Genomic DNA, 22,475 nt, shown 5'->3' with positions numbered 1-22,475 from the left:
ATATAGAGTGCTTAATACATTGTTGGCATATAGAGAATGTTCAATAATTGATATTTAATAATGATATTTTTGGAAAATGTATGCATCTTACACTGAAGTCTAAGTCAGTCATTTGGATTATATGCTAAGTCAACAAATCCTTCTGATACTTGATAGATTTTTTTTCTTTACATGAATTAACACATTTCAGTAGTTTACACTCCAGTCTTGCTAGCTTGGAGATCATCCTTCTGGAAGGCCTTACACAGGATCATGGATGGAGGCACAAATTTGTAACCTATTGGAAAACTGGATCCAGAATGAAGCAGGAAGATGTTCTAAAGGAGTGAGAGAGAGGGAGAAGTGAAAGGGGAGTGGTTTTCAGCAGAGAAACAAGTATTATCTTAAGAATATAATATGGTTCTGTGGTTCTCACCATACTGTAAACTCTATAAGGACAGAAACCAGGGAATCCTTGGTACTGCTGTATTCGGAGCACTTAGCACAATGTCTATACTAGTCTCTTGGTAAACAGTGAACAAATGAAAGTACTTCAGCCTGGAATAGTAGTCGGCATAGTGTTGCATGACAGAAATGGCAGTGGATTTTAAGTTCAAAGACAGAATGGTAACACTTGTCTCTGCTACTTACTAACTGTATATCCATGGGGTAGTAATTTCTGGAGTCTTATTTTTGCATCTCTAAAATAGAAAATGAATAAAAGTGTTAAAAACAACTATTTAAGAATAGTTACTTCTCTCTGGCTGCCCTTAACATTTTTTCCTTCATTTCAACCTTGGAGAATCTGAGGATTATGTGTCTTCGGGTTGCCCTTCTCGAGGAGTATCTTTGTGGTGGTCTCTGTATTTCCTGAATTTGAATGTTGGCCTGTCTTGCTAGGTTGGGTAAGTTCTCCTGGATAATATCCTGAAGAGTGTTTTCCTACTTGGTTCCATTCTCCCCGTCACTTTCAGGTATACCAATCAAATGTAGGTTTGGTCATTTTACATAGTTCCATCTTTCTTGGAGGCTTTGTTCATTCTCTTCCATTCTTTTTTCTCTAATCTTGTCTTCATGCTTTATTTCATTAAGTTGATCCTCATTTTCTGATATCCTTTCTTCCGCTTGATTGATTCGGCTATTGATACTTGCGTATGCTTCACAACATTCTTGTGCTGTGTTTTTCAGCTCCATCAGGTCATTTATATTCTTTTCTAAACTCGTTATTCTAGTTAGCAATTCCTCTATTTTTAAGGTTCTTAGCTACCTTGCATTGGGTTAAAACATGCTCCTTTAGCTTAGAGTAGTTTGTTATTACCCACCTTCTGAAGCGTACTTCTGTCAAGTCCTCAAACTCATTCTCTGTCCAGTTTTGTTTCCTTGCTGGCGAGGAGTTGTGATCCTTTGGAGTAGAAGAAGTGTTCTGGTTTTTGGAATTTTCAACCTTTTTCTGCTGGTTTTTCCTCATCTTCGCGGATTTATCTACCTTTGGTCTTCGATGTTAGTCTTTGGTCTTCGATGTTAGTGACCTTTGGATGGGGTTTTTGTGTGGACATCCTTTTCATTCATGTTGATTCTATTCCTTTCTGTTTGTTAGTTTTTTGCTAACAGTAAGGCCCCTATGCTGTAGGTCTGCTGAAGTTTTCTGAAGGTCCACTGCAGACCCTCTTTCCCTGGGTATCACCAGCGGAGGCTGCAGAACAGCAAAGATTCCTGCCTGTTCCTTCCTCTGGAAGCTTCATCCCAGAGGAGCACCTGCCAGACGCCAGGCAGAGCTCTCCTGAATGACGTGTCTATTGACCCCTGCTGGGAGGTGTCTCCCAGTCAGGAGGCACAGGGGTCAGGGACCCACTTGAGGCAGTCTGTCCCTTAGCAGAGCTTGAGCACTGTGCTGAGAGATCTGCTGCTCTCTTCAGAGCCGGCAGGCGGGAACATTTAAGTCTGCTGAAGCTGCACCCACAGCCACCACTTTCCCCAGGTGCTCTGCCCCAAAGAGATGGGAGTTTTATCTATAAGTGCCTGACTGGAGCTGCTGCCTTTCTTTCAGAGATGCCCTGCCCCGAGAGGAGGAGTCTAGAGAAGCAGTCTGGCTACAGCAGCTTTGCGGAGCTGCACTGAGCTCTGCCCAGTTCGAAATTCCTGGTGGCTTTGTTTTCACTGTGAGGGGAAGACTGCTTACTTGAGCCTTAGTAATGGCAGACGCCCCTTCCCCCACCAAACTCTAGTGCCCTGGGTTGATTTTAGACTGCTGTGTTCTCAGTGAGAATTTCAAATCAGTGGATCTTAGCTTGCTGGCCTCCATGGGGGTGGGATCCACTGAGCAAGACCACTTGGTTCCCTGGCTTTAACCCCCTTTCCAGGGGAGTGAAGGGTGTGAAAAAAGACTCCTGCAGCTAGCTCGATGTCTGCCCAAACAGCTGCCCTGTTTTTTGCCTGAAACCCAGGGCCCTGGTGGTGTAGGCACCTGAGGGAATTTCCTGGTTTGTGGGTTGCAAAGACCATGGGAAAAGCATAGTATCTGGGCCAGAATGCACCGTTCCTCATGGCACAGTCCCTCACGGCTTCCTTTGGCTAGGGGAGGGCGTTCCCTGACACCTTGCACTTCCCAGGTGAGGCAACGCCCCACCCTGCTTTGGCTTGCCCTCCATGGGCTGCAACCACTGTCTAACCAGTCCCAGTGAAATGATCCGGGTACCTCAGTTGGAAATGCAGAAATCACCTGCCTTCTGCATTTATCTCACTGGGAACTGCAGACCGAAACTGTTCCTATTCAGCCATCTGCTGGCACATATCATTTTATTTTTTCTTTTACAGCATAAAAATCTTCAACAAAATACTAGCCCAATTGAAATTTCCTGCAAGAATACAAAGTTCATTTCACATTTGAAGATCAATGAGTATAATTAAATATATAGACAGAATAAAGGTGAAAAACAACAGGATCATTTCAACCAGTATAGAAAAGGCATTTAACAAAATTCTGCAACCTTTCATGATTGAAAAAAGAATGTCTAAAAAAGTAGAATGGAAAACAACATCCTCAGTGTGATAAAGTAAACTACGTCTAACATCATACTTAATAAGGTCATAATGAACACTTTCTCCCTGTGATTGGGAATAAAGCAAGGGTATATATTGTCATGATTTCTATTTAAGATGTGCTGAAGGCCCTAGCCATTGCGGTAATGCAAGAAAAAGAAATGAAAGGGCCAGGCACATTGGCTCACGTCTGTAATCCCAGCACTTTGGGAGGCCGAGGCGGGCGGATCACGAGGTCAGGAGATCGAGACCACGGTGAAACCCCATCGCTACTAAAAATTCAAAAAATTAGCCGAGGGCAGTGGCGGGCGCCTGTAGTCCCAGCTACTCGGGAGGCTGAGGCAGGAGAATGGCGTGAACCCAGGAGGCGGAGCTTGCAGTGAGCCGAGATCACGCCACTGCACTCCAGCCTGGGCCACAGAGCGAGATTCTATCTCAAAAGAAAAAGAAATGAAAGTTATAAAGTTGAAAAAGCAGAAGTAAAACAGTCTTTATTCACTCCGGGACATGATTGTTTATGTATAAAATCCTCAGGAATCTACAAAACAACTACTGGAACTCAAGAGTGAATTAAGCAAGGGTCAGAGGAAACAAGTACCATATAGAGAAATCAATTGAATGTCTATATACTAGAACCAAATGACTGGGAAGTGAAATTTTCTTTTTTTTTTTTTTTTTTTTTTTTTTTTTGAGACGGAGTCTCGCTCTGTCGCCAGGCTGGAGTGCAGTGGCACAATCTCAGCTCACTGCAGCCTCCACCTCCCGGGTTCAAGCGATTCTCCTGCCTCACCCTCCTGAGTAGCTGGGATTATAGGCATGTGCCACTACACCCAGCTAATTTCTGTATTTTTAGTAGAGACGAGGTTTCACCATGTTGACCAGGATCATCTAAATCTCTTGACCTCGTGATCCACCCGCCTCAGCCTCACAAAGTGCTGGGATTACAGGCATGAGCCACTGCGCCCGGCCCTGGGAAATGAAATTTTGAAATTCATTTTCAATTGTGTCAGAAGACAAAATACTTAGGAATAAATTTAACAAAAGATGTGCAGGGCTTCTAAAATGAAAACTATAAAACATTAAAAAAGAAATTAAGCAAAGCCTAAATAATTGGAGATACATATCATGTGAGTAGACATGATCAGTATCATTCTCCTGAAATTGATCTATAGATTCAACACAATCCAAGTTAAACTCTCAACACTTCTTTTTAATAGAAAATGATAAATGGATTCTAAAATCTATATGAAAAAGCAAAACCCAAACAAATCTTGAACAAAACTAAAGTTGAAGAGTTTCTTTACCTGGTTTCAAGACTTACTCTAAATCTACAGTAATCAAGATAGTGTATTATTGGTATAAGAATAAACAAATGGATCAAAGAAAAAAATGAATCAACAGACAGTCCAGAAATACAACCTCACACACATATATTTATGGTCAACTGATTTTCAACAAAGTACCAGAGCATTTCAGTGAAAAAAGGAGAGTCTTCAATAAATGGTATTGGGACAATTGTATAAACATACAGAAAGAAAAGAACTCCAACCCCTATGTCATACAACTCACAGAAACTAATTTGGGACGAACTAAATGTAAAAACAAACTATAAAGATGTAGAAGGAAACATAAGAAAGTATTTGTGCAACTTTAGCCTGGGCAGGGATTCTTCAGGACACAGAAAGCACTAGCATAAATAATGGTAAACTATATTTCATGAAAATTCACCTGCCTTTTGCACCAGAATAGAGGCTCCAGAAGGATAGGAACCTTGTCTTTTTCATCACTGTCTCCCTGACGTACTCCCAGCAATTTTCCTGGCTCAGTCTTTGTTCAATGTATGAATGAACGAATGAATGTTCCTGTAGTTCCATATGAAGTGATAGTATACTCAATCATTCCTCCATTTGGAGTTTGACTCTTAACTATTTAGATTAAAAATATGTAGTTTGGCTGGGCACAGTGGCTCACGCCTGTAATCCCAACATTTTGGGAGGCCCAGGCGGGCCGATCACCTGAGGTCAGTAGTTCTAGACCAGCTTGGCCAACATGATGAAACCCTGTCTCTACTAAAAATACAAAAATTAGCTGGGCATAATGTCAGGCGCCTGTAATCCCAGCTACTCAGGAGGCTCAGGCGGGAGAATCGCTTGAACCTGGGAGGCGGAGGTTACAGTAAGCCACGATTGCACCATTGCACTCCAGCCTGGGTGACAAGGGTGAGACTCCATCTCAAAAAAAAAAAAAAAAAAAAAAAAAATGAGCCGGGCACGGTGGCTCACACCTGTAATCCCAGCACTTTGGGAGGGCGAGGCAGGCGGATCACGAGGTCAGGAGATTGAGACCATCCTGACTAACATCGTGAAACCCTGTCTCTACTAAAAATATGAAAAATTAGCAAGGCATGGTGGCGGGTGCCTGTAGTCCCAGCTACTCGGGAGACTGAGGCAGGAGAATGGCGTGAACCCGGGAGGTGGAGCTTGCAGTGAGCCGAGATTGCGCCACTGCACTCCAGCCTGTGTGACAGAGCTAGACTCTGTCTCAAAAAAATAAAAAATAAAAAATAAAAATAAAATTTAAAAAATGTAGTTTTATTCATGAAAGCACAGTAGCCCTTTAATAAAACTGTGATAGATGAATTTTTGGTTAATGCAGTCCCTCTTTTTGTTCCCTTTTCCTTTCTAGAATCCCAGTAGTCTTTCCTTTTATTTCCTAATGAGAACTTACAGAAGAGACCTAATAGCGTCTCTGATGACATGATTTTCCAAACATATTTGATCCTGTACCCCATTAGTAAAATATTTGTACATACCTGCCATATAGGGGCATTTATTTAGAAAATATATAAATATGTTACTATATGACTGTATAATGAGACATGCACAAAAATAACATTTTAATGGGATGAGGTGAAAGTTCTAATGTTTTCTTCCTGCACTTCAGTGGATTGTTGCATATCACTCCTCCTCCCCATGTGTTCATCCCACTTTGAAGACATTGCCTTAGGGTAAATGTGATACTATGTTTACATATATGTATATACATCAGGGTATAATACTGCCATAGTGCTAATACTTCTGCATTCTAAACCTTAGCTCTGACTATGGATTGAAAGACTTTGTATTTTAAATGAATTTATGATATCATTTAGTGCAAGTAGGGTGGAATTTTTAGGTCTGGAGCATACTCTGAAATCATCTTACCTAATTTTTACTGTATTTATTCTTAACATTGTTTAATGATAGTTTTTTTTCACTGAAAGATATGTAGAGTAGTTTAGAGAGGAGCAATACCGAGATTAGAAAAGTGGGAAGGAGGGGGAACGGAAGTGCTGTAGAAAAGACAATGCCAATTTTAAAAACAGTTAATTACACTATAAATATTGACAATGATGCGTTTGAATGAAATGTTGTCTTCTTGGGGATTACTAAATATAGAAAATTAGCAGTGTAATGTGTCTAAACAAAGTTTTTCCCTAATAATGGGGAAAAATCATTCTCAAATAAAAAGACAGTTTTTAAAGAAGCATCTATTCTATAACATAGCAGCCTGAGACAGGTTTGGAGATTTTAAGCCTGCTGTGTTACCTCTGAGACCTAAAGGAAGGAGAACATAAAAATGAGCCTCTATCAATTTGAAGCAAACCTAATCTTTGTGATCATGGCTGTGGTCTAAATCTATTAAAGATGTTCAGATTCAGTGTCCTTGGTATCACTGTGGGTTGACCTGAATAGCGAGCGATAAAGTTGTGTATTATAATTCTGGTTGGAAGATATGTGCTTAGAAAGTGAAACCGACAGCCAGGGTTTTGTGTCTGTCTCTAAGCAGACTAAGAGCCTATACAAAATGACAGATGCATTTTTAGGGAAAGAAACCCATAATGTTTTCCTATTTAGTAGGTGACAGTGTGTCCCAAGATAACACAAGCTTAAGGGGCTGGAACAAGTATGGTTATTAAAGGCTAGCAGTTTCTCAGTTCATCCAAATTGAATTCTTTCATAGGCTGGAGGACTGTGGAAATCTAGTGTAGAGTACTGAAATAAATTAGCATATTAAGTGAATTTATACATTCAGGCTTCTGAGCACTTTGAATTTAAGAAAGAAATTTTATTACTTCTTGAAAGAAAAAGGCAATTCTTAAATTCTGTGTTTGATCTTCCTGTTGAAAAGGGTCTGTATGATAAATTATATCATTTTGATGATTATCCAAAGAAGTGGTTATTAAATTGATGGGAATCTTTCTGTCTTCTCTTCTCCATGTTTTCAGAATTACTGATTTAGGGAACATCAAAAGAAGATTATATTTATCAACAGTCCATAAGGAACTATCCTCCACCCCTCTTCATGCAAAAATTCCACTCTTCATGATCAAACGTAAAATTGTAAGTATGACATGAATGTTGCCTAAAATATTAAATTCAATTCAACAAATATTACTTATGGGCTGACTCCATATGTGAGGTACTTTGTTAAGTACGATGGTGGTATAAAAAATGAATACTCCCAGACAGGCTCAGCTGGCCCTGGCCCCGGCCCAGCCTCCCTGTGCCCAGCCTGTGAAGCCGCCCTTTGAGCTTCTGGATTAGTGTTCATGTCGGGTCCCCAGCTCTGAAAGCCCTTGTTCCCTCCAGAGAGCAGCCAGGGCGGCTGGGGCTGGGGGCGCGCTCAGTGCAAAGTGACAGCCCCAGCACATACACTGGGGCCCTTAGCCCGCTCCCCCAGGACCCCTCCTCCGCTGTTCGGGCTCCCCATGGGCTCAGCCAAGGCTGGGGGACTGGGAGGGAGGGGTTGTCTGTCCATCTCTCTATCTGCCTGTCTCTCTCTCTGAGTTTGTATCTCTGTCTGTCTCTGTCTCTTGGGGTTCTTGGTCTCTCTCTCTGTCACCATTTCCCTCCTCCCTCCATCCCCGTCTCCTACCCTCTTGTGCTGTGTGCAGTCAGGGTCCCCAGGAGTAACCCCACATGTAGTTTCTCCAGCAGGAAAAGACACACGGACCAGGCGCGTGGGGACGAATCTCCGATGACATCTCCCTGCACCACCTGTCCCTGTCGGGGTCTGTCTTGACTCTGAGCTGTCTGCAGACCTCCCCACAGCCCCCACAGTTGGACCCCAACAACAAGAATAACAAAGGCTTGGCTGGGCACCGTGGCTCACGCCTGTAATCCCAGCACTTTGAGAGGCCAAGGCGGACGGATCTCTCGAGCCCAGGAGTTTGAGAGCAGCCTGGGCAGCATAGCAAGACACCCCCATCTCTACAAAAATTTTAAAAAAATTAGCCAGGCATGGTGGCATGCACGTGGGAGGCTGAGATGGGAGGATCACCTGAGGGCATGGTGGCATGCACCTAGGAGGCTGAGGCGGGAGGATCACCAGAGGCCAGGGAGGTCAAGGCTGCAGTGAGCCATGATTGCACCACTGCACTCCAGCCTGGGCAAGAGTGAGACCCCGTCTCAAAAAATAATAATGAATAACAAAAAAAAAAAAAAATGAATAAAATTCATGGCCTTCCTTCCCCTCTCTTGAAAGAGCTTAACATCTAAGTGGAATAACGTAATTATTTGAACATCTATAAAATCACCAAAACTGTGTTACAAAGCACAGTGGAGAGAGAAAGTGGTATTGGTAATGTGAAAGGGAAAGGAATCCATCTGACTGGGGATGGGGGAAGGCTTTCTGAAGGAGATAGCACTTAGAGTGGACTTGGGAGGACTCTAAGATTTCAACAGGGAGAGATAGGAAGCCAGGCATTCCAGCAAAAGCAACAGCATGGACAGAAGTGTGGAGGCTGGAAAGAGATAACCTCCAGAGAACAGTGAACAATTAATCTTGTTGCCAGATTGAAAAAGAGCCCTAAGGAAACATTGGTCTGACAGTACAAGAGCCTGATATGGGTTCAGACATTTTAAGTACGTTGTATAACTTCTGAAGGGCCTGATTTTTCTGACAAGTCGTTCTCAAACTTCAGTCATTTCAATATTACTCTCAGTACCCTGTTTGTCTACTACCCATTCTGGTATGCACTTGATACTTTCCTTTAAATCAACACTATCTCTCTCTTTTTTTTTTTTTTTTTTTTTTTGCTTAAATTTAATTTTTTTTAATTTTGTTATTATTATACTTTAAGTTTTAGGGTACATGTGCACAGTGTGCAGGTTAGTTACATATGTATACATGTGCCATGCTGGTGTGCTGCACCCAGTAACTCCTCATTTAGCATTAGGTATATCTCCTAATGCTATCCCTCCCTCCTCCCCCCACCCCACAACAATCCCCAGAGCATGATGTTCCCCTTCCTGTGTCCATGTGTTCTCATTGTTCAATTCCCACCTATGAGGGAGAACATGAGTTGTTTGGTTTTCCGTCCTTGTGATAGTTTATTGAGAATGATGGTTTCCAGCTTCATCCATGTCCCTACAAACGACATGAACTCTTCATTTTTTATGGCTGCATATTATTCCATGGTGTATATGTGCCACATTTTCTAAATCCAGTCTATCATTGTTGGACATTTGGGTTGGTTCCAAGTCTTTGCTATTGTGAATAGTGCCGCAATAAACATATGTGTGCATGTGTCTTTATAGCACCACGATTTCTAATCCTTTGGGTATATACCCAGTAATGGGATGGCTGGGTCAAATGGTATTTCTAGTTCTAGATCCCTGAGGAATCACCACACTGACTTCCACAATGGTTGAACTAGTTTCCAGTCCCACCAACAGTGTAAAAGTGTTCCTATTTCTCCACATCCTCTCCAGCACCTGTTGTTTCCTGACTTTTTAATGATTGCCATTCTAACTGGTGTGAGATGGTATCTCATTGTGGTTTTGATTTGCATTTCTCTGATGGCCAGTGATGATGAGCATTTTTTCATGTGTCTTTTGGCTGCATAAATGTCTTCTTTTGAGAAGTGTCTGTTCATGTCCTTCGCCCACTTTTTGATGGGGTTGTTTGTTTTTTTCTTGTAAATTTGTTTGAGTTCATTGTAGATTCTGGATATTAGCCCTTTGTCAGATAAGTAGGTTGTGAAAATTTTCTCCCATTTTGTAGGTTGTCTGTTCACTCTGATGGTAGTTTCTTTTGCTCTGCAGAAGCTCTTCAGTTTAATTAGATCCCATTTGTCAATTTTGTCTTTTGTTGCCATTGCTTTTGGTGTTTTAGACATGAAGTCCTTGCCCATGCCTATGTCCTGAATGGTAATGCCTAGGTTTTCTTCTAGGGTTTTTATGGTTTTAGGTCAAACGTTTAAGTCTTTAATCCATCGTGAATTAATTTTTGTATAAGATGTAAGGAAGGGATCCAGTTTCAGCTTTCTACATATGGCTAGCCAGTTTCCCCAGCACCATTTATTAAATAGGGAATCCTTTCCCCATTGCTTGTTTTTCTCAGGTTTGTCAAAGATCAGATAGTTGTAGATATGCGGCGTTATTTCTGAGGGCTCTGTTCTGTTCCATTGATCTATATCTCTGTTTTGGTACCAGTACCATGCTGTTTTGGTTACTGTAGCCTTGTAGTATAGTTTGAAGTCAGGTAGCGTGATACCTCCAGCTTTATTCTCTTGGCTTAGGATTGACTTGGCGATGCGGGCTCTTTTTTGGTTCCATATGAACTTTGAAGTAGTTTTTTCCAATTCTGTGAAGAAAGCCATTGGTAGCTTGATGGGGATGGCATTGAATCTATAAATTACCTTGGGCAGTATGGCCATTTTCACAATATTGATTCTTCCTACCCATGAGCATGGAATGTTGTTCCATTTGTTTGTGTCCTCTTTTATTTCACTGAGCAGTGATTTGTAGTACTCCTTGAAGAGGTCCTTCACATCCCTTGTAAGTTGGATTCCTAGGTATTTTCTTCTCTTTGAAGCAATTGTGAATGGGAGTTCACTCATTATTTGGCTCTCTGTTTGTCTGTTATTGGTGTATAAGAATGCTTGTGATTTTTGCACATTGATTTTGTATCCTGAGACTTTGCTGAAGTTGCTTATCAGCTTAAGGAGATTTTGGGCTGAGACGATGGGATTTTCTAGATATACAATCATGTCATCTGCAAACAGGGACAATTTGACTTCCTCTTTTCCTAATTGAATACCCTTTATTTCCTTCTCCTGCCTAATTGCCCTGGCCAGAACTTCCAACACTATGTTGAATAGGAGTGGTGAGAGAGGGCATCCCTGTCTTGTGCCAGTTTTCAAAGGGAATGCTTCCAGTTTTTGCCCATTCAGTATGACATTGGCTGTGGGTTTGTCATAGATAGCTCTTATTATTTTGAAATACATCCCATCAATACCTAATTTACTGAGAGTTTTTAGCATGAAGGGCTGTTGAATTTTGTCAAAGGCCTTTTCTGCATCTATTGAAATAATCATGTGGTTTTTGTCTTTGGTTCTGTTTATATGCTGGATTACATTTATTGATTTGCATATATTGGACCAGCCTTGTATCCCAGGGATGAAGCCCACTTGATTATGGTGGATAAGCTTTTCGATGTGCTGCTGGATTCGGTTTGCCAGTATTTTATTGAGGATTTTTGCATCAATGTTCATCAAGGATATTGGTCTAAAATTCTCTTTTTTGGTTGTGTCTCTGCCCAGCTTTGGTATCAGGATGATGCTGGCCTCATAAAATGAGTTAGGGAGGAATCCCTCTTTTTCTATTGATTGGAATAGTTTCAGAAGGAATGGTACCAGTTCCTCCTTGTACCTCTGGTGGAATTCGGCTGTGAGTCCATCTGGTCCTGGACTCTTTTTCGTTAGTAAGCTATTGATTATTGCCACAATTTCAGAGCCTGTTATTGGTCTGTTCAGAGATTCAACTTCTTCCTGCTTTAGTCTTGGGAGGGTGTATGTGTCGAGGAATTTATCCATTTCTTCTAAATTCTCTAGTTTATTTGCATAGAGGTGTTTGTAGTATTCTCTGATGGTAGTTTGTATTTCTGTGGGATCGGTGGTGATATCCCCTTTATCATTTTTTATTGTGTCTATTTGATTCTTCTCTCTTTTCTTCTTTATTAGTCTTGCTAGAGGTCTATCAATTTTGTTGATCCTTTCAAAAAACCAGCTCCTGGATTCATTAATTTTTTGAAGGGTTTTTTTTTTGTCTCTATTTCCTTCAGTTCTGCTCTGATTTTAGTTATTTCTTGCCTTCTGCTAGCTTTTGAATGTGTTTGCTCTTGCTTTTCTAGTTCTTTTAATTTTGATGTTAGGGTGTCAATTTTGGATCTTTCCTGCTTTTTCTTGTGGGCATTTAGTGCTATAAATTTCCCTCTACACTGCTTTGAATGTGTCCCAGAGATTCTGGTATGTTGTGTCTTTGTTCTCGTTGGTTTCAAAGAACATCTTTATTTCTGCCTTCATTTCATTATGTACCCAGTAGTCATTCAGGAGCAGGTTGTTCCGTTTCCATGTAGTTGAGCGGTTTTGAGTGAATTTCTTAATCCTGAGTTCTGGTTTGATTTCACTGTGGTCTGAGAGACAGTTTGTTATAATTTCTATTCTTTTACATTTGCTGAGGAGAGCTTTACTTCCAACTATGTGGTCAATTTTGGAATAGGTGTGGTGTGGTGCTGAAAAGAATGTGTATTCTGTTGATTTGGGGTGGAGAGTTCTGTAGATGTCTATTAGGTCCACTTGGTGCAGAGCTGAGTTCAATTCCTGGGTATCCTTGTTAACTTTCTGTCTCGTTGATCTGTCTGATGTTGACAGTGGGGTGTTAAAGTCTCCCACTATTATTGTGTGGGAGTTTAAGTCTCTTTGTAGGTCACTCAGGACTTGCTTTATGAATCTGGGTACTCCTGTATTGGGTGCATATATATTTAGGATAGTTAGCTCTTCTTGTTGAATTGATCCCTTTACCATTATGTATTGGCCTTCTTTGTCTCTTTTGATCTTTGTTGGTTTAAAGTCTGTTTTATCAGGGACGAGTATTGCAACCCCTGCCTTTTTTTGTTTTCCATTTGCTTGGTAGATCTTCCTCCATCCTTTTATTTTGAGCCTATGTGTGTCTCTGCACGTGAGATGGGTTTCCTGAATACATCACACTGATGGGTCTTGTCTCTATCCAATTTGCCAGTCTGTGTTTTTTAATTGGAGCATTTAGTCCATTTTCATTTAAAGTTGATATTGTTATGTGTGAATTTGAGCCTGTCATTATGATGTTAGCTGGGTATTTTGCTCGTTAGTTGATGCAGTTTCTTCCTAGCCTCGATGGTCTTTACAATTTGGCATGATTTTGCAGTGGCTGGTACTGGTTGTTCCTTTCCATGTTTAGTGCTTCCTTCAGGAGCTCTTTTAGGGCAGGCCTGGTGGTAACAAAATGTCTCAGCATTTGCCTGTCTGTAAAGTATTTTATTTCTCCTTCACTTATGAAGCTTAGTTTGGCTGGATATGAAATTCTGGGTTGAAAATTCTATTCTTTAAGAATGTTGAATATTGGCCCCCACTCTCTTCTGGCTTGTAGAGTTTCTGCCGAGAGATCAGCTGTTAGTCTGATGGGCTTCCCTTTGTAGGTAACCCGACCTTTCTCTCTGGCTGCCCTTAACATTTTTTCCTTCATTTCAACTTTGGTGAATCTGACAATTATGTGTCTTGGAGTTGCTCTTCTCGAGGAGTATCTTTGTGGCATTCTCTGTATTTCCTGAATCTGAATGTTGGCCTGCCTTGCTAGATTGGGGAAGTTCTCCTGAATAATATCCTGCAGAGTGTTTTCCAACTTGGTTCCATTCTCCCCATCACTTTCAGGTACACCAATCAGATGTAGATTTGGTCTTTTCACATAGTCCCATATTTCTTGGAGGCTTTGTTTGTTTCTTTTTATTCTTTTTTCTCTAAACTTCCCTTCTCACTTCATTTCATTCATTTCATCTTCCATCACTGATACCCTTTCTTCCAGTTGATTGCATGGGCTCCTGATGCTCCTGCATGATTCGTGTAGTTCTCAAGCCTTGGCTTTCACCTCCATCAGCTCCTTTAAGCACTTCTCTGTATTGGTTATTCTAGTTATACTTTCGTCCAAATTTTTTTCAAAGTTTTTAACTTCTTTGCCTTTGGTTTGAATTTCCTCCTGTAGCTCGGAGTAGTTTGATCGTCTGAAGCCTTCTTCTCTCAACTCGTCAAAGTCATTCTCCATCCAGCTTTGTTCCGTTGCTGGTGAGGAACTGCGTTCCTTTGGAGGAGGAGAGGCGCTCTGCTTTCTGGAGTTTCCAGTCTTTCTGCTCTGTTTTTTCCCCATCTTTGTGGTTTTATCTATTTTTGGTCTTTGATGATGGTGATGTACAGATGGGTTTTTGGTGTCGATGTCCTTTCTGTTTGTTAGTTTTCCTTCTAACAGACAGGAGCCTCAGCTGCAGGTCCGTTGGAGTTTGCTAGAGGTCCACTCCAGACCCTGTTTGCCTGGGTAACAGCAGCGGTGGCTGCAGAACAGCGGATTTTCATGAACCACGAATGCTGCTGTCTGATCGTTCCTCTGGAAGTTTTGTCTCAGAGGAGTACCCGGCCGTGTGAGGTGTCAGTCTGCCCCTACTGGGGGGTGCCTCCCAGTTAGGCTGCTCGGGGGTCAGGGGTCAGGGACCCACTTGAGGAGGCAGTCTGCCCATTCTCAGATCTCCAGCTGTGTGCTGGGAGAACCACTGCTCTCTTCAAAGCTGTCAGACAGGGACATTTAAGTCTGCAGAGGTTACTGCTGTCTTTTTGTTTGTCTGTGCCCTGCCCCCAAAGGTGGAGCCTACAGAGGCAGGCAGGCCTCCTTGAGTTGTGGTGGGCTCCACCCAGTTCGAGCTTCCCGGCTGCTTTGTTTACCTAAGCAAGTCTGGGCAATGGCGGGCACCCGTCCCCCAGCCTCGCTGCCACCTTGCAGTTTGATCTCAGACTGCTGTGCTAGCAGTCAGTGAGACTCTGTGGGTGTAGGACCCTCCGAGCCAGGTGCGTGATATAATCTCCTGGTGCGCCGTTTTTTAAGCCCATCAGAAAAGCGCGGTATTCGGGTGGGAGTGACCCAATTTTCCAGGTGCCGTCTGTCACCCCTTTCTTTGACTAGGAAAGGGAACTCCGTGACCCCTTGTGCTTCCCAAGTGAGGCAATGCCTCGCCCTGCTTCGGCTCGCGCACGGTGCGCTGCACCCACTGCCCTGTGCCCACTGTCTGACACTCCCTAGTGAGATGAACCCAGTACCTCAGGTGGAAATGCAGAAATCACCCATCTTCTGCGTCGCTCACGCTGGGAGCTGTAGACCGGAGCTGTTCCTATTCGGCCATCTTGGCTGCCAGTCCTGCTTAAATTTAATTTAAAAGAAAACTTTATACCACTTTTATAAGTGGAAAACCAGTGTAATTTTCCCAAAATACAACATAAAAATAAACATACTGAACACAAAACAATATTTTGAAGTCTAACTGGGTACTGTTTCTTGTTTAAGGCTCTGTCCTGAGGGCTGCTGTTTGTTAAAAAGAGTTTATCAAGGATTAGATACATGTTCAGCTATTCTTCCTGTCATAGTTAGGACTGAAGGAAAACTGACAAAGGCACATTTTTATTGTGGGATCCAGAGTTATTTGATGCCACACCCATGTACCGTCTAAAATCATTTCACAAATGGTACATGTTCTACTCTTTGGGAACTACTATGGTAGATTTGAAAAGGAAGCCATTAAAGCTTTTGGGCTAGAGAAGGACCACACAGTCAGTTCTGTGCTTTGGGAAGATTAATCTGATAGTAATATTTGCAATGATTTGGAGGGTGTAGAAATTGGAAGTGAGGAAGTTTTTTGCAGTCATCCAGATTAGGGTTAGTGAGGACTGTGGGGGCAGTCGGGGGAGCAGTGGAGGAATGGATGTGAAGCAACATCAGAAACTTAAAGTCAGATGAGCTAAGACATGTATGTAAACAGACCTTTTCCATACAATGTGGTACATTCTGTGAGAGCAAGAATCAGAATGAACTACAGAGTAAAAGGAGAGTGGTCAGAGAAGGCCCTCTGAAGAAGTGGGTGCCTGAGCTTGGCCTTGAAAGACAGGAAGGCATTAACCAGTTGAAGAAGGGGAGAGTAGTGCTCCTGGAAGAGAACAAGCAGCATTAAGGGTAGCTGTGTGGTGTGCAGACAAACCCAGTGATCTAGTGTTGCTGAAGAGAACCAAGGAGGTTCCAACAAGGGAGAACAGTTGAGATTGGAAAGTATTTAGGGAGCGTGGCAATCATAAGTAACTTCAATAAGAAGTTCTGGTATATCAGGAAAGAGACAGGGCCGTGAGCTAAGAGAATGGAAAGTGGCAGCATGGAGTGCATACTGACCATTTCTTTCAGTAGGCAGATCCACTGGGCTTGCTGTTCATGTAGACATAAGTAAAGAATGGGAATTAAATACAACTTTGGAGATTGGCAGCCCTGTAATAAAAATGAGCTTGATTATGGAATAAATGGATGGTTTCTGTTTGCAGTAGAAGTTTTAAAAATTCATTTAATATTAAATATCCATAAATGCTTGAACATTAAATGTGAAGGCTCCAGTTATTGAAGTTAAACCATTTAAGACATTTAGGGAAATGCATTACAAATAAAATTGTATTCATCGTTTTATGTTTAGGTATTGATTTCCTTATTCATGTAAGATTCTTCAGAGTTCAGTGTTAGGTGGTTTCTAAGAGTTAAAGCCCATGTGAGGCAAATACACTATTCAGTGTGTAGTTAATAAATCAAATTTGTCACTACCTTGCTTTTGTGAGTTCAGTCACCTTTGTCAGTTAACTAACTCTGAAGTCTAGATATTTCATCAAAATCTGAGTATTATGTATGTGGCTGTAACCCACACACATAGTGTACATTCATGAAAATCCAGTATTTGAAAATAAAATGCCATCTTTCCATTATAAGTAAACCACACAAGTATCTTGATGAGATAGGAAGTGAACTTGACTGAAAGGTCTTTCATATTCGATAAATGAGTTTTTCAGATGAATGTGTGTTATGTGTTTACAGTGCTGGGTGTGTAATGACATAAACAATTTAGTATTTAAACTATAAAGAAAGGAGCTATAATAGGTACTGTGGAGCAAAGTTTCCTAATCCTTTTCAATTCATCTGTCTTCCTCATGTTTCTACCCCTGGGCAAGTGGCTCAATAGAGAATATTAAAAAAAGGAGATATAGGCAAGAAAGATAAATATGGCTGTTAAAAAATTAGTGATATGAAGAAATCATATTAGTGACTACCCTAGGTGACTTCAGCTCATGTTATGCTAAATTTTAAAAAGCAAAACAGTCATAGCATATCTAGAACTTTCCTTCTGAATATGGGTAAATCTAGAAAAAATTTGAAGCAGTCTAAACAATAAGAAACAGATAGGGCATTTGTTTCCATAGAGTTCTCCTTAGGCCCATATGCCAATGCAGTGAGATCATCAAGTCATAATTACTCATAATATGTTCTAATTGCTCTATATTTTATTACATATATAACATAAATAGTATGTAGGGGTTAAGAACATAGAATCTGGATTCTGATACTAGTTTTGTGAGCCTGTGCCAAGTTCCTGTATCATTTTCCTCATCTATAAAATGCAGTTACCTGAAGTATACACACCATTAAGGTTGTTGTGGGGATTTACATGAATTAATAAGCATAAAGCTCTTAGAACAGTGCCTGGCATAGAGTAAGTCCTAGATAAGGATTATAAGTCCTGTCTGATCTAGAGATGCTACTTCTTCCAGGAAGTGCACTATGGTTTTCCCTCTGCAGATTAGATATTTTGGGCATAGCTCATCATTACCATTCACAATTTCATAACCCTCATAATACCTCTCCACCTTGCACTTTAACAATCTATTTACTTGTCTGTTTTCCCCAGTAGACTACAAGCATATCTTATTTTCCCAGTAGACTACAAGTGTATCATCTCCAGTCCCTATTAGTGCATGGCATATAGTAAGTGATCAATAAATGTTTATTGAACAAATTGACAAATCTTAATGTATCTCCTGACATGGGAGAAAAAAAAATGAGTTTATCATGGTCAAATTATATAAGCTTTCTAAATGTGCTTGGTGATTCCACAAATGCCGAGGAGTATTCAAATATTAAGAAATTTGGTTTGAAAACTTGCTCTCATTCCTCCCAATCCAAGAGGTGCTTGGCAGCAGAGGGTCTTTCCTTTCCACTGCTAGTATACTCTATTCCTAAAGAGCCCTTATTTAATTAAAGCTGAGTTGTGTTTTAGGGGAAATTTCTCCAGAGAGCAGCAAGGTGGCAGAGAGCATCTCACCCATTCAAGATGCCATCTCTAGTGGCCTTCCTGTTGTTGATGTGGTATTGGCCCCAGTTCTCTGTTTTTGCCAAAGCACTCTTCACTTCTTTCTACCCCTTAGGAACTAGTAGATATTTTGTTGGCAAACCTCAAAACAGCATTCTAAAAGCATTTCAGCTAGCACTTTTTTTTTTTTTTTTTTTTTTTGAGACGGAGTCTTGCTTTGTCGCCCAGGCTGGAGTGCAGTGGCGCGATCTCGGCTCACTGCAATCAGCTAGCACTTATAAATCAGGAAATTTCACGTAAAATTCCTAATTTCAGACCTTCCTTGAAAAAGGTCAGATTTCTCAACATTGAACCTGCCTTATCGCACACAAGCACTTGGTGGGAGCTAAGTAGTAATGGCACACTTCTAAGAAGCTGCAAGCTCTCCTGTAAAGTTGAATCCTCTTTACTCATAAGGTATGCAGGTGGACTCAGACCCTTCTTGCTTCACTCATTTCGGTTTTCTGCCTGGGCCTTCTAGGTGTTCATTGGCAACCCTTGATTTATAGGATAATTGCCAAATGGTCCACTTTGCCTTGGTTTTTTAGCTAAAGCCTTTAGTCAGCCAGAGGCTGCAAATAAAGTTAATATTCTTCTAGCCACACCAAAATGAATATTTATATGTAGGCCACTTTCTGTCACAAATGCCTTTAAATGTTTCTTTCAAATAAAAATTTTTATATTTCATGTTATTTTTAGCTGTGAAGTCACTTTAATATTTAAGTTATAATAATTTATGCTTTTAACTTGGGTTTTCAATGGCAAGAACAATTTTAAAAATTAAAAACTATCAGATTAAATAGAAGTACCCACTTAGTTGAGACTCACTAGAATCAATCTTACTTCTTTAATGTAATTTCAATTAGTTGATGCTGGTGTCAGATGAACATCAATGTCTCGTTACCAAAGTATGTATTAATGTACAGTAAGTTTAATTCCATTTGAATAAGAAGTTCAATTATGAGATATCATTCAGCATAAATCATTCATTGGAGATATAACAAAGTGATATGATAAATTACAATGCCAGAGTCTTTTAGTAACCTCTAGAATTCAGATACCCAGTGTTTGTCATTTAAATGGATAAAATTACTCTTTAGGAGCTATTCCATCTTGAACCACAGCTCTGATGGAATATTTTATACTTTTATTACAAACTGGAAGTCTGGTATAATGTTTTTAAAACTTCCCCTCATGGATCATTTTTCCCATAGAGCCAATGATGTAGAAGTTTGAGGTTTTTAATAGTGTTTAATTTTTTGAGTGTCATTGAATGAGAAGGGAATGGAGGAGGCAGGTTTATTCAGACAAAAGGTCGTTTAGAAATACATACAAAATACAATTAGAGAATGTGTCTTAATGATGTCATTCTAACGTAGAATTCATTGTAATGTTGATGGTACTTGATTGAGAGTTTTTTAATGTTTTCATCTCATTTATGTGAATATTATTATTTTTTCTTTTTTTCTTCTTCTTCTTCTTTTTTTTTAATGGAGTCTTACGCACTCTGTCGCCCAGGCTGGAGTATAGTGGCACGATCTCGGCTCACTGCAATCTCTGCCTCTCAGGTTCAAACAATTCTCCTGCCTCAGCCTCCTGAGTAGCTGGGACTATAGGCGGCTGCCATCACACCTGGCTAGTTTTTGTATTTTTAGTAGAGACAGGGTTTCACCAGTTAAAGGCTGGTCTTTAACTCCTGACCTCAAATGATCCACCTTCCTTAGCCTCCCAAAGTGCTGGGATTACAGGTATGAGCCACTGTGCCTGGCCTGAATATTATTTTTAAATATCTTTTTTCTTTCCCTACTTACTCAGTCTAATATGGGTATTGAAGAAATCTGGAGAAAGGAGAACTGTCTTATGCCTTCTTATGCTGGTCCTGAATGGTTAAGTAGGCATAACTAATTCAAAATAAGTTTATTCTGGAAAACAGATGATTACCTAGCTTTAGTTTTAGGGTCACCCCATTTTTAAAATACTTAAATTGGCAGAATGCTGTTAAGATTAACATGTGGCCTCTGGAGCTAGATTCTATGGGTTCAGATTCTGGTTCTGTCACTTGCTGACTATAGGCCCTTGAGCAAATCAGTTGATCTCTCTGATTTAGTTTCCTCAACAGTTAGACAGTGCAATAATAGAACTTGCTTAATAGACCAGTTGTTAGGATTAAGTAGCTTATGACTTAAAAACAGTGCCATGCTCATAGTAAGTGCTCAGTCTGTTAGTTGATGTTGTTATTATTTTACTATTTTCTATTGACATGAATCCATGCTTATTAACTTGTAAATATGGTATCATCATAAACCTCTGAACTTACAGTTTATTTTAATTAGCAAATATTGATCGAGTTCCTGCTGTGGGCCAAGGTCTGTGCCAGATGATATGAACCCAAAGGTGAATGGAACATGGTCTTTCTCCTTGAGGAGATTATAATATGGCAGAAAAGGCAAACATGTAAATAATTATTGATAACGGGCTATGGTAAACACCAAACTAGTCTTATAAGTACTACTGGAGGAAAATATCAGACTTTTCTAGCCATGTTGGGGATGATTGTAAGTAAATTAATTTTCTCTTGGAGCAACATTTAAAAACTCTTTTAGGAATGATAACAACATCTAGAAACTCAACCACACAGTAGTCACAATGTCCAGCATAGAATAAAAACAAAATTTCTAGATATACAAAGTGGGGAAACCCCATAACTAGCAGAAAAAAAAATCAGGGACTAGAAACAGACCCAGACATGACAAAGATAATAGGATGAGGAGACAAGGGCTTTAAAACAATTATTATAAATATATTAAAGGATTTAAAGAAAATATGTTCATAATGAGAAAACAAGGGGGAAACATAAATAGATAAATAAAAACTATAAAAATAAAATCCACAATCTACAAAGATCTCAGATAACAAGAAAAAAACAAGTAACCCCATTAAAAAGTGAGCCATCAACTCGTCATCTGGGTGCAGCACACCAGCATGGCACGTGTATACATATGTAACTAACCTGCACAATGTGCACATGTACCCTAAAACTTAAAGTATAATAAAAAAAAAAAATTTGATTTCAGGTAATAAAAGAAATGATGTAAAAAAAAAAAAAAAAAAAAAAAAAAAAAAGTGAGCCATGGGTGTGAACAGGCACTTCTCAAAAGAAGACAAACAGTGGCCAACAAAAATATGAAAAAAATCCTCCACATCAATAATCGTCAAAGAAATGCAAATTAAAACCACAGTGAAATACCATCACACATGAGTCAGAATAGCTATTATTAAAAAGTCAAAAAACAACAGATGTTGGTGAGGTTATGGAGAAATGAGAATGGTTATACACTGTTGGTAGGAATATAAATTAGCACAACCTCTATGGAAAACACTGTGGACATTTCTCAAAGAACTAAAAATAGAACTACCATTTGGCCCAGTAATCCCACTACTGGATGTCTACCCAAAGGAAAAGAAATCCTCATATCAAAAAGACATCTGCCCTCATATGTTTATTACAGAACTATTCACAATAGCAAAGACATGGAATCAACCTAAGTGTCCATCATCAGATGATTGGGTAAAGAAAATGTGGTATGTATACCATGAAATACTGCACAGCCATAAAAAAAGAATGAAATCATGTATTTCGCAGCAACATGATGGAACTGAAGGCCATTATCCTAAACAAAATAACTCAGAAAATCAAATACCATGCATTCTTACTCATAAATGGGAGCTAAACAATGGATACACAGGTACGTATGGAGAGAAACAATAGACACTGGCTACTCTAAAAGTCAGGGGGAGGCTAGAAGCGGGGTAATGGTTGAAAAATTACCTATTGGTTGCAATGTTTACTATTTAGGTGATGGGCACACTAGAAGCCCAAACCTCACCATAAGCAATATATTCATGTAACAAATCTGGATGTGTACCCCTTAATCTATAATTTTAAAAAATTTTTTGCATTCTAGAACTGAAAAAAAATACGGTATCTGAAATAAAAGATTCACTGGATGGGTGTAACACCAGGTTAAACACTGGAGACTATCAGTAAAATTGAAGTCAGGAATATAGAAACTATGCAAACTAAAGCACAGAGAGGGAGAAAAAACCTAAAACAAAATGAGCAGAGTCTGACTGAACTGTGAAACAGTATCACACAGTCTAGTATGTATGTGATTGCAGTACCAGAA

General features: G+C 40.1%; 1 protein-coding gene and 1 long non-coding RNA gene across 10 annotated transcripts in view; one reads left to right on the top strand and one right to left on the bottom strand.

The window, feature by feature from the left end:
• CFAP20DC (CFAP20 domain containing) overlaps window positions 1-22,475 on the top strand; it is a 325,501-nt gene that overhangs the window by 104,922 nt on the left and 198,104 nt on the right. For all 9 annotated transcript variants that reach the window (XR_004069913.3, XR_008678500.2, XR_004069914.3 and 6 more), the window contains one exon: window positions 7,286-7,400. Coding sequence is in view for 5 of the 9 variants with exons in the window: in XM_031009863.3 (XP_030865723.3) it covers window positions 7,286-7,400 (115 nt within the window). In the remaining 4 variants the exon portion in view is untranslated. The remainder of the gene's footprint in view (window positions 1-7,285; window positions 7,401-22,475) is intronic.
• LOC134758059 (uncharacterized) overlaps window positions 1-22,475 on the bottom strand; it is a 196,308-nt gene that overhangs the window by 73,920 nt on the left and 99,913 nt on the right. The gene's annotated exons all lie outside the window — the stretch shown is intronic.

This window comes from Gorilla gorilla, chromosome 2 (genome assembly GCF_029281585.2).
Source record: "Gorilla gorilla gorilla isolate KB3781 chromosome 2, NHGRI_mGorGor1-v2.1_pri, whole genome shotgun sequence".
Taxonomy (NCBI): Eukaryota; Metazoa; Chordata; class Mammalia; order Primates; family Hominidae; genus Gorilla; species Gorilla gorilla.
The sequence above is the reverse complement of the archived record's forward strand: the minus strand, read 5'-3'. Positions and strand labels throughout refer to the sequence as shown.